The 11,938-nt window shown below is 39.4% G+C and overlaps 1 protein-coding gene across 3 annotated transcripts in view; it reads left to right on the forward strand.

Moving 5' to 3' along the window:
- pi4kab (phosphatidylinositol 4-kinase, catalytic, alpha b) overlaps positions 1-11,651 on the forward strand; it is a 32,122-nt gene extending 20,471 nt beyond the window's left edge. Inside the window, exons 27-55 of one of the 3 annotated variants that reach the window (XM_015049749.1) lie at positions 477-560; positions 826-915; positions 1,054-1,173; positions 2,313-2,327; positions 2,475-2,567; positions 2,655-2,811; positions 2,886-3,013; positions 3,114-3,272; positions 3,965-4,116; positions 4,214-4,321; positions 4,430-4,557; positions 4,759-4,917; positions 5,024-5,103; positions 5,206-5,405; positions 5,597-5,687; positions 6,008-6,175; positions 6,292-6,345; positions 6,435-6,555; positions 6,666-6,795; positions 8,095-8,238; positions 8,337-8,407; positions 8,506-8,609; positions 8,701-8,805; positions 9,409-9,534; positions 9,627-9,747; positions 10,417-10,576; positions 10,810-10,899; positions 10,993-11,076; positions 11,172-11,651. In XM_015049749.1, coding sequence (XP_014905235.1) covers positions 477-560; positions 826-915; positions 1,054-1,173; positions 2,313-2,327; positions 2,475-2,567; positions 2,655-2,811; positions 2,886-3,013; positions 3,114-3,272; positions 3,965-4,116; positions 4,214-4,321; positions 4,430-4,557; positions 4,759-4,917; positions 5,024-5,103; positions 5,206-5,405; positions 5,597-5,687; positions 6,008-6,175; positions 6,292-6,345; positions 6,435-6,555; positions 6,666-6,795; positions 8,095-8,238; positions 8,337-8,407; positions 8,506-8,609; positions 8,701-8,805; positions 9,409-9,534; positions 9,627-9,747; positions 10,417-10,576; positions 10,810-10,899; positions 10,993-11,076; positions 11,172-11,223 — 3,294 coding nt within the window. In that variant the 3' untranslated portion in view covers positions 11,224-11,651. The remainder of the gene's footprint in view (positions 1-476; positions 561-825; positions 916-1,053; positions 1,174-2,312; positions 2,328-2,474; positions 2,568-2,654; positions 2,812-2,885; positions 3,014-3,113; positions 3,273-3,964; positions 4,117-4,213; positions 4,322-4,429; positions 4,558-4,758; positions 4,918-5,023; positions 5,104-5,205; positions 5,406-5,596; positions 5,688-6,007; positions 6,176-6,291; positions 6,346-6,434; positions 6,556-6,665; positions 6,796-8,094; positions 8,239-8,336; positions 8,408-8,505; positions 8,610-8,700; positions 8,806-9,408; positions 9,535-9,626; positions 9,748-10,416; positions 10,577-10,809; positions 10,900-10,992; positions 11,077-11,171) is intronic. The other 2 variants (XM_015049752.1, XM_015049751.1) reach the window with 2 other exon arrangements.
- The last annotated feature ends 287 nt before the right edge of the window (positions 11,652-11,938 follow it).

An 11,938-nucleotide genomic window follows, 5' to 3' on the forward strand; every position in this document is an offset into this window, starting at 1 on the left:
AGTTCCTTTTTTCTTTTGACTTTTTCAGTATGGTCAAGAATGGGGTGGGGGTGGGGGGGGGGGGGGGGGGGAAATCCCTCAATGTGATGATTGTTGAAAGCTGTTCTCAGTTGGTCAGGTTTCTACTTAATATAAAGGCCGGACACAAAACAAGGACATTTTCCAGATTTTTAAATGTGTTGAATGGAAAAATCGTGCAGTTTGAACCTGAGGTGGTAGATTAGAATATCAAAATATGAGAGCAAAAAAAACAAAAAACAAAAAAACAACAACTTTGGAAATAAACTAGAAGAACAGGCAGGAATTTGATTATTTTTTTGAAAATTAAATATATAACAGTCAATAAGCATCATTGTATCTTGCATTATTTTCACTTACTGTTAAGAAATAATTTTTGACTCCCGGCCCAGCAGTTGTAATGGTTTAAATGTTTGAAGTTATATAATAAATGATACATTTCCTTGTTCTTTATTTAGGACATTCACAAGGATCAACCTTACTATGACATTCCAGACACACCTTACAGGATTACTGTTCCAGACACATACGAAGCTCGAGAGGTGAGTCTGACTTGTGAAACCACATTTGGACACTAGAGGGCAGCGTAGTATTATTTTACACATATGTATCGATTTTAGTGTGAATCCTCAGAGTATATTTTATAACAAAAAATAAAGTGATAACTGGTACAAATATTAGTTTTTGATAATGTGATACACTGTGCTGAAATAAGTTAAAGAGTGAAGTTAATTTCTGTACCTCATTTAGTGAAAATATTTGCTCATGTTCTTAATGAGTAAGTTTTACATTTGCATTTCATTGCAGAGCATCGTTAAGGACTTTGCGGCACGCTGTGGTGAGATCTTAAAAGAAGCAATGAAATGGGCCCCTTCGGTCACAAAGTCCCACCTACAGGTAGGTTTTTTGTTTTATCACTGACAGATGTAATAAAGTCAATGGATTTTTTTTTTTTTTTTACCAGAATAATCAAGTCAAGATTGGCTTTACAAAAGTATTTTATGAGGTTAATGTTTTCTGGTAATTTTCATGCAGGAGTACCTGAACAAACATCAGATTTGGGTGTCAGGACTCACTCAGCACACAGGCCTCGCCATGGCCACAGAAAGCATTCTGCACTTTGCAGGCTACAACAGGCAGAGCACTACACTGGGGGTGAGTCACAGATGCACAATAACACATACTTCAAATCAGCATAATTTAAAAAAATTAGATTAAATAAAGATAAAAACTAGATGGCTATAAAAATTGTGATGTACCTATTGAATGGCAAGCGATTACTAAACCCTTTTAGCTAGATGTAAGCAAACACAGTTTACATCTTGGGCATGAATCGCAATTTAATAATTTATTTGAAAACATGTTTTTCTGGAGGGTAGTGATGATACAACACACAACCTCAATGAAACAAGAAAAACAAAAAATGGGTCCACACTAATAGTGCATTTTCTCTTTTTCATGCTGTCAAAATTATACAGCATGAATAGAGATTAATGCTAATATCAGCCGATGTTATTCATTTTTAACATATGTTTTGGTGCGATGAGTAAAACTGGGGTGGTATTAATGGACAGTGTTGATTTTTATCTTGTCACTTGTGTGTGTGTCTCGGTTGGAGACGGGTTGATCATGTGATATTTGTTTCAGCATGTAACAGTAATGCCTCAAAGGATTGAGGGATATTTAACCAAAGCAGGGGAACAACGTCAGCCGTGTGGTCATGTATTTTCAGAGTGTTGAAAGTGTACAGAATTATATAACACATGTCTGTTATTGGTCATCATCAATATCTATATTTCTGGTACCTCCAATAAATATTGCTACCTTATATTGCCCACTGGCTGGTTACTTATTAAACTTCGGTATTGATTGCTTTCTTTTTCAAGAGCACATGTGCCATTTATGGCAGCCACCTGGCTTTTTTCTTGCCACTGATGAAGTCTTGTTTTGTGCAAACATATTGCACTCAGTTTGAAACCCATACAGTTGGCCTGTAAACAACCGATATCTGCCTGCTTACGGAACTGTATGCTGTGTGTGTGCATGCTCTGTGTGACGTTATTTTGCTTGCTGAGCATTTCTTATATGCTCCTGTGCTTGCATTCTGCTCAATCTGTCTTTTTATTTGCTTCATTTGATGTGTTTGTCTTTATTTAACTGCCTTCCTGGTTGCTTGGCTGATTTACGGCTTTCCTGGTTACTTACCTGCAATGGACGGTTGGGTTGAATGGGTGGTTGCCCATTTGGCTAACTGGTTAAACTGATGCTGTCTTCCATCGTGCTGCCAACACTAGGCTGCTTTCCCTCAGGTTGGTCTCAACACTAAATACAGAGAGACAAGGTTTAAGCATTGCATGATAATTTTATCTTAAACGGTTACTGCAAAGATGCATGTTTTACTCTACAGGCTTTTCGCTGTTTGGTCTTAAGTTTTACAAAGTGTGTTTTCTCTGTAGGTGACTCAGCTGACAGAGAGACCAGGGTGTGTGAAGAAGGATTACTCCAACTTTATGGCATCACTCAACCTGAGGAACCGGTACACTGGAGAGGTAAAGCTTAGCATTAAATTAGTTTCCTGCAGATTTTATTCAGACTGCATAATTCATCAATCTGTTTGTGTTTTTTTTTTTCATTAGGTGGCTGGTATGATCCAGTTTTCAGAAGCAACTCACAGCCACTCTGACCTTACCAAGCTGATGATCAGTCAGATGACCAGCGCTCTGGAAAGAAAAGACCCTGAAGCCTTCACGCAATGCATGTTCAAGATGGCCGCTCTGCTTATAAATACCAAAAGTGAGTATCAGCTCTCGGCCATTCTGTCTCATAAAATCAAAATATGAATTTGCGATGTGATTTTGTGCTTTCAGACTGTGATCCACAGCTGCTGCACCATGTGTGCTGGTCTCCGCTGAAGATGTTTTCAGAGCATGGGATGGAAACTGCTATCGCCTGCTGGGAATGGCTGCTTGCTGCACACAATGGGGTGGAAGTGCCAGTATGTATTTCCTACGTATTTTTAAAAAAATATGTCACCAATATATTAAAAAACGCCTGTGCATCTTTGTGTTTAAATATTGTAATTCTTTCCGTTTTAGTTCATGCGTGAGATGGCCGGAGCGTGGCAGATGAGCGTGGAGCTGAAGATGGGTTTGTTTTCAGAAACTCAAGTCGGGGCCGGACCCCTAGCTGTCTCGGAGGGAAGCCAGCCTGCACCCTGCGCTCCCGATGTCGTACCTCACTTCCTCTGGATAGAGGTCAGTCAGATGAGTTCAGTTTTGATCTTTTCTTTTTGAATTTTTATGTTTTAATTTCACTGGTGTTATGGTAATGTTAAAGTAATGTGAAACTGTAGGAAGAACAATTCAAATGTTTGTTCATCAGAAATCACGTGCTCATACTTTGTCCAGCTGCTACCTGACTGACTATTACTTCATAGTTTTGGTTTTTACAGACCTTACAAAATAGCCCTATCGAATCGTACAAACAGTGCTCTGTAGTGTAGAAGTTGTTGCTGTGGGAAAAACACTTAAAATGTACTTTTGCACTCTCAGTGAGGTGTTGAAAAAATTAGAAGACTAAAGGTTTGCATGCCCAGCAAAAGTATTCATAATCTTGAACTTTTCACATTTTGTCAAGTTATCACTGTAAACGTCAGTGTTTTAGCGCTAACTGAGTAGTTTTGCTTATTTTTGTATTTCAGTGGCTTTTTTCTCATCCTATTTGCATTCAGAAAGCAATTGAATGAATTAAATTAATACAGACACACTTTTTAAACGAGCTGCTGTTTTAATCTTGGTTGACCTCTCCAAATATAGAAAAGGGAGTTTTAGTACATCTGTCCTGCCTGAATTGTTTTAAGACAGAAAACATCCTTGTTCATCCCGTACCTACTGCTGGACTATTTTAATTCTGACTCGCACCAAACCTTTTCCTGCTCTGCTTTCAGTTCCTGGTGCAGAGGTTCGAGATAGCCAAATACAGCAGTGCAGACCAGGTGGAGATCTTCATTTCCATTTTGCAGAGATCTCTTTCACTGAGTATCGGAGGATCCAAAAGCAACATGAACCGACACGTCGCTGCCATTGGGCCAAGATTCAGGTATTATTTGTCATCATCAAAACATCACTCTGATTAGTAAAAATACTGAAAAACCACTGAACTAGTCCAGTATGACATGAACTTTCCTTCCCTTCAGACTGCTGACTTTGGGTTTAACTCTACTACATGCTGATGTTGTGACAAACGCCACTATCAGAAATATGCTGCGAGAAAAGATCTATTCCACAGCCTTCGACTTCTTCAGGTACAAAAGGGGGTTTAAAATGAGTTTAGATTGAATAGGAATCTATATTTTTGGATTTTAAACTGAATATTTTGTCATAAACGCCTTTTTTTGTCTGTTTTTCTGTAGTGTTGCACCCAGGTTTCCCACTCAGGCAGATAAGAGGCTCAGAGAAGACATCAGCATAATGATAAAGTTCTATGCCTGCCTGCTGTCTGACAAGAAGTACCTGACTGCCACCCAGCTGGTCCCACCAGGTAGAACATTGACAAACGGTCTGGTCTTTCACAGGAAATAAATGAATCATCCATTCAGACACACGGAGAATTCACTAATATCTCAACTAAAAGGAATTTCCTTGCTAGTCAAATCAGATTTATGGGGAAAAAAAAGGATCTTCAGAAACCGTACATGTGTTCTGAATTTAGGATGGCTTTGTGATACTAGTGTTTGTCTAGATCCCCAGGAGATGTCATTGAAAGGCCTATCTGTAATGGCAGTTGCAGATAGCCGGAACAGTCTGGACGCAGTTGTTGGTCAGAGGCAGCAGATTGCCCAGGGATGGATCAACACTTACCCTTTGACCTCCGGGATGTCCACCATTTCCAAGAAGTCAGGTGAAACTCTCAGAATAGCATAATTAAACCTTCCTTCTTATTTTGGTTTACTATAGACATACAGATCACTCATCTGTTTCTGTCATTTTTTTTTTTTTTTTTTTAGGACTATCTAAAGTAAACAACCGAGGATCCGAGCTGCACAAATATTACATGAAACGCAGGATTCTGTTACTGGCTTTACTGGTATTCACCTTCATTAACTTTTGTAATTTGTAAATATACTGTAGCAAAGGCAAGTACAGAACCTGGTCCTTGATGATGAAAGGTCTTTATGCTTTTCCCCAGGCCAGTGAGATCGAGCGTCTGACTATCTGGTACAACCCGTTATCCACTCAGGAGCTCGCCATCGCAACAGAGCAGTCGGTGGAAACCAGCATTGCCAACTGGAGGTCCAAATACATCAGTTTGTCAGAAAAACAGGGGAAAGACAACGTCAACATGGCCTGGACCATATCTCCCCACCTGGCTCTGCAGCTGCCTGCCAGGTACACAAATTAACAGGAATTAAACCTCAATGGGTTTAATTAAAAATATGTATTCGTTTTTTTATTTGTATGTAAATATTGAAGTTCAGTTTTTAAAGGGTGAATCCTTTTATTTATTTATTTTTTTACGTCTTTATTGCTGCTTCTTCATCAGTGCGTACGTTCTCAGTTTTGTGTTGTGTGTGTTTCAGATTTAAAAACTCAAAGTCCATTGTGTCTGAAGTGACGCGTCTGGTACGAATGGATCCAGCTGCTGTGTGTGACGTTCCTGAAGCAGTGAAGGTTCGCTCACTTTGCCTTAAAGTTTTTGATTAAAAGCTGCTCACTGATCTCATAGTTGATGTTTTGTTCTGGAAGGTTCCTGTTGTCCTTGTCGTTTTGCTCTGCTTGAACAAACTCTTAATGAGCTCTGTGTTTAAAGAAGAAACAGGAGACCAGTCGTCCCCAAAGAGCTGAATCATTTTCTACATAATTTATTTTTACAACCTGTTTTATTTGTACACACACCTAAATGACTCATTAACAGAGCTTCCTCTGGAGGCTTTTCTTTGCACCTTGTTGGCCAAGTGATGTAATTATATTCTTCATACTTTTTCCTTCAGTTCTTGGTGACCTGCCATACAATTGATGCGGACTCCCCAGAACTGAGTCATATCCTGTGCTGGGCGCCAGTAGATCCACCAACTGGACTGTCCTACTTCTCCTCCATGTACCCTCCTCACCCTCTCACGGCCCAGTATGGGGTCAAAGTGCTACGCTCCTTTCCTCCTGTACGCAAATACACACGTAAAATATGTACAATTACTATTAGTATTGCAAAATTTGTATTAATAAGTCAAAACGGATGCATTAAAAGTATTTTTTTTCTCATTTATTTTGTTACTAGGATGCTATTTTATTTTATATTCCTCAAATTGTCCAAGCCCTTCGGTACGATAAGGTGGGCACTTCATTTTCTGATGTGGCAAATTTATTTAAACTCTTTCAGTGTGCTTGCACTCCTAACTTTATCCATTTTTGCAAATCTAGATGGGCTATGTGAGAGAGTACATCCTGTGGGCTGCTCAGAAGTCTCAGCTGCTGGCTCACCAGTTCATCTGGAACATGAAGACCAACATGTTCCTGGACGAGGAGGGACACCATAAAGACCGTGAGATATTTATCCAGAATCAACATGAGCACACAAACAACACATCCTGAGGGGTTAAGACTGCAAAAAAATGGTCTGCTTTTTATTTTTGTTTTTGATTGTTTATGCAGCGGACATCGGGGAGCTGCTGGAAGAGATGGTGGAGGAGATCATTGGATCTCTGTCTGGCCCAGCCAAAGACTTTTACCAAAGAGAGTTTGACTTCTTCAACAAGATCACCAACGTGTCCGCCATTATCAAGTAGGAGCTCTTTAAACCTGAACATAACTGCATCCTTTAAAGGTTGTTTTTTTTTCCCACCTTGAAGCCTCACGTTCCCATTTTCCACTGACTCTAAGGATGGTTGTTCATCAAAGGAGACAGCTACGGTTCTGCTGTACTCAGCCCACTTTGTAAGGGTTTCCATTTCTAGTTTTTCCATCCTAATACTTGCTTTTTTAATCCCTGATTGGGAGCAGGGATCATTGGAGCTGAGCAGGACCAAAATGTGACGTGAACAGGCTGCTGTTCATTGATTGGCTTTAGGGATGAGAAAAAAAAAAGAGGCTTTCACTGCTGTAACACAGGAAAAAAGCATAATAAAATTCAAAAGTGACAATAAGAGCATTTAGAACCACAGTGAAAGGAGTGGGTAAAACTGACATATAATGTTACTATTTACAAAAACACCACCATCATGTAATGTCTCATGTAACAGGCCCTGTTGGAACAAAAAAAGGTCCTTGACATAAATCTCTTTGCAAAGTTCTAATGACGAATAACATTCAAAAAATTGTAAATCTTTTTTTTTTATTATTCCAATCTACTATTTTTATAATTCCCATAACACTCCTAACTTTATCCTCTATACATTTGAATGTATAGAGGACATACATTCATGTGTTTATCCTCTATATCGTTAGTATTTAACCATTTGTCCTGTTAAATACTGTCTTAGGTCATGGTGCCAATGCATACATTTCTAGTCAAACTTACTGACAGTGAGTGAAACATAAAGAATGCTGATCTTCTCTTTTAGTCTTAAAGTTACTAGTGAGTAGTTTTTGTTGAGGAAAACACGGCAGGTAATCTGTTGAGGTTTATGATGCGTTTTCCCAACGGCGAAGGTGTTTTGTTTCACTTCCTGCCTCTGAATCCCTTTGTTGTTCATTAATTTAGTGACTATTTGCTCCTCTGTCATTTTCATTATCTATTGCCCTGGAAAACACTTTGCTGTGTTATCATATGTCAGTGAATATTTGGAGCCAATGAGCTGGTTTCTGACAGAAGGTGTTCTGTCAGCTCACAAGAGGCGGAAAGTTTCCCCTCTGCCCTCATTACAGCACTAATTGCAACAACAGGGGAGAAATCTCTGCTGTCCCCAGGCCTCCTCTCAGTATTAGTGACTCTCCTCTGTGACTTGCATCAGAAGAACGCTGTCACTTGTGGTCTGCAGTCATTTAGTTTGATGCCCATAGAGCTCAGTAGTCTAAGTAACAAACATTCAAACACAGAGATTGGAAAACTTGTTTTTAACTTGTTTTTGTTTGTCTTTTTCAGACCTATTCCTAAAGGGGAAGAGAGGAAGAAGGCCTGTCTGGAGGCATTGGCGCAGATTAAAGTCCAGCATGGCTGTTACCTTCCCAGTAACCCTGAGGCCATAGTTTTGGACATAGATTATAAGTCCGGTACTCCCATGCAGAGGTGGGTTACAAATCAACCACAAACGATCAGAATTAGCAAATTATCTTTGTCTGTAAAAAGTTTAAAAATCACTTTCTCCCTCTTGCACCTCTACTCAGTGCTGCCAAAGCACCGTACTTGGCCAAGTTCAAAGTTAAGAGATGTGGAGTGAGTGAGCTGGAAAAAGAAGGTACTGTTGGTCAAACAAAGTATTCAACTTTGTGTGATAAATTGCCCACAACATGTAAAGATTTATACATTCTCAATATTTTGCACAACTTCCTTCAGGTCTTCGGTGCCAATTACGTTCTGAGGATGAGAAGGACGTTGAGGAAGAGGCCAGTGCCTGCTGGCAGGCGGCAATCTTCAAAGTTGGAGACGACTGCAGACAGGTCTCGATTGCTCGATTGCCTGATGTCATCACAGATCATCTTTTAACAGATTATCTTTTTCTTACCATTTAGTTTTTTTGTGTGTTTTCAGGACATGTTGGCTCTGCAGATCATCAGCCTGTTCAAGAACATCTTCCAGATGGTGGGGCTGGATCTCTATGTATTTCCGTACAGAGTGGTCGCCACAGCACCTGGAGTAAGACTTTACTCTTCCTGACACTAAGAAGTCGAAAAATATCACAAGATTTGTACCTGTAGGAAAAGGGAGTATGAAAGGGTAACCGGTCCAAATTAATTGTACAAAAGCTTTCAAGAACTAAAACATACCAACTCAAAACCCTCGTAAAAGAAGAGGTACCGACTCACATAGGGTTCCTCTAAAGTCTAAAATAGTGTGGAATTACTTCCCTTTTTATTTATTTTATTTCTAAAAAGAAAATAAGTGAAAGGAAAAATATTTGGCAGATACTTTATACCCCGTCACGTTGTCTAAAAGATACACGCATACATGCATACGTTGTCCTGTTTTAGCAGGTTGAAAGCATCACTATTTTACAAGTTTATTAACTTTAAATTTAAAGTGATTTTCTCTATGTAACTTTGAAATCCAGCTAAAGGGGCTGAACATTCTGGAAATTGTGGTGCTAATGTGAAAAATGTACATGATCCCTATTTACTTAGTTACTACAGAGTAGACCTTAAATAGAAACTACAAACTCAAGTGTTGAATTATGAAGTTATGGACATACTTTCTGTAATTCAGCCTTTTTATATACATGAAATATCTCTGCTTTCTTAGTGTGGAGTGATTGAGTGCATCCCTGACTGCAAGTCTCGGGACCAACTGGGCCGACAGACCGACTTTGGCATGTACGATTACTTCAGGAATCAGTATGGAGACGAATCCACACTCGCATTTCAGAAGGTAAACTCACAGAGGCTTCCTGACATTATTCATCCAAATGTTCCTGTCGCTGCAGTGCAGACTTACATCCCCACTAATGCTTGTCTTTCCAGGCACGATATAACTTCATCCGCAGTATGGCAGCGTACAGCTTGCTGCTCTTCCTGCTGCAGATAAAAGACAGACACAACGGCAACATCATGCTGGACAGCCAGGGCCATCTCATTCACATCGGTGCAGCATGTTTTTTGTTTTCGTCTCTCTGGAATGTTTTTGCAACAGTTTCGCAAAACATCTGTGCATGGAAAGAAAACTTTAAAAACTCTGGCAACATTTGCAAAATATAAAGAACCTCTCACATATATTGGCACTCCTGGTGAAGATGTGTAAGAAAAGAAAAAACAACCTTAAAATATATTTATTTTTGATTTATAAAGTAGAGTTTCAAATTTCTTGCTGCAGTTCTGTCAGAGTCTGAGTTTGTTTTCTTTTTTTTTCTGATATAAACACACATCTTCCTTAATAAATCCCATGTTCTCTCGACTTTCTTACTATAACAAAAAAGAGAGCCGCTGACATATTTATACCTCTGGGAAGCAAGAAATGATGTGTTGCCAATTAAATATGTCTAGAAAACAAGCGCTTTAAAAAGTAAAGTATATATTGAAATATAGTAAATATCAGCTATATTTTTTCTAGAAATTGTTGGACGTCACTAATTATAGCTACAGTGAAAACAAAAATCTTTGAATGTATAGTTATTCCTTTTATTTAATCTTTTATCCACAATATTTATAGCTGTTTTAAAGTAGCCTCATGTGTATTTATAGTGGCAAAATATCATGTTGCACTAGAGAGTCCCAACCTTTAACCATCACGTTTGTGGCTGTTTATGCCTTTTAGACTTTGGGTTCATGTTTGAAAGTTCTCCTGGAGGGAATCTTGGCTGGGAGCCGGATATCAAACTGACGGATGAGATGGTGATGATCATGGGTGGGAAGATGGAGGCGACGCCCTTCAAGTGGTTCATGGAGATGTGTGTGAGGGGATACCTGGCTGTGAGGTGAGCTTGCGAAGAGACCGAAGCCCATCTTTAGTCCCCAATCTCAGGAGGACCGATTAAAAAAACGGGCAATGTTTAATTAATCAAAGAAATATCAGGAACCAACTTGTGGCTTCCTGTAATGACATTGCCCATCACCTAGAGGGAGCACCACCAGCCTAGAGTAAATGATAACTGCACAGTGAGATAGTTTTGAAATGATGATAATAATCCATTTTCCTGCATTGATTCAGGCCCTACATGGACGCCGTGGTCTCTTTAGTAAATCTCATGCTGGACACAGGACTTCCCTGCTTCAGAGGGCAGACCATCAAACTACTCACGTGAGTCCCGCTCGACTTTTGGTGATTTAGTGTTTAAAATAGTGTTTAAAATACCACTAGCTGTTGTTGCTTATAATGTTTCTGTACATGCAGTCAACGATTCAACCCTGGCATGAGTGAGAAAGATGCAGCTTCCTTCATCATTAAAGTCATCCAGAACTGCTTCCTCAGCAACAGGTCGGTGAATTTGATCCACGTTTCATTTTTCAGTGTTAAACTCCAGAATTTTTATTTATTTTTTCTGACTGATTCCTCTTTTCTGTTACGTACAGGAGCCGAACGTACGATATGCTCCAGTACTACCAAAACCAGATCCCGTACTAAACGTCAGTGCCTGAGCATGTGCGTCTGTTGGCCGGTACATAATGTATGTGCCTTTTGTTGAATTCCCGTCTGGAAATTGTAACTTAGCTGTTTTTGCTGGTTGTTGGATTTTGTCCTTAGTATTTGCTTTATCATCCTTTATTTATTGTGTTATGTTGAAATCAATCTTACTCCTATTTACTGTACGGTTGCACTAGCATCTTGACTTCTGTGTATTTCAACGAGTATCTCTCGTTAATCTGCACGTTCAGTAAATACTTTGTCAGAGTTTGTGCCAAGTTCTTAATTGTACTATTTGTGAATGTGGCTTCTGATGATTTTAATTGGGGTTTGGAATTTGACTGTAAGTGGATGTTTTATGGTAACAGAAGTAAACCCGTGCCAGTTCTGACCAATGTGGCCTATTCAGTCATCCTGTTCTACATCCTGACTGTACTACTGTGCTTCTCTTTCTGATGGACCAGCTGGAGCTGTTTGACCCGTGCCATGTGTTTTACAGAAAAACTTGACTGTATCTGCATGGGTGTGTCACTGTGTATTTTGGAGTTTTTCATATTTTCCATTTCAACGGGAGAAATGATGCGCACAAGTTCTGGAAAACATCAAGACTGACTTGTAAATATGTAGCTTTGCCAAAGTATGGGAAGGAGAAGATGGTGCACTGGAAGCAAAGCAAAGTGTTTTGTTGCCTGTGGGACAATGTTATGGTACATTT

This window comes from Poecilia latipinna, unplaced genomic scaffold (assembly GCF_001443285.1).
Source record: "Poecilia latipinna isolate Pla-1442-1.1 unplaced genomic scaffold, P_latipinna-1.0 Scaffold959, whole genome shotgun sequence".
Classification (NCBI taxonomy): domain Eukaryota; kingdom Metazoa; phylum Chordata; class Actinopteri; order Cyprinodontiformes; family Poeciliidae; genus Poecilia; species Poecilia latipinna.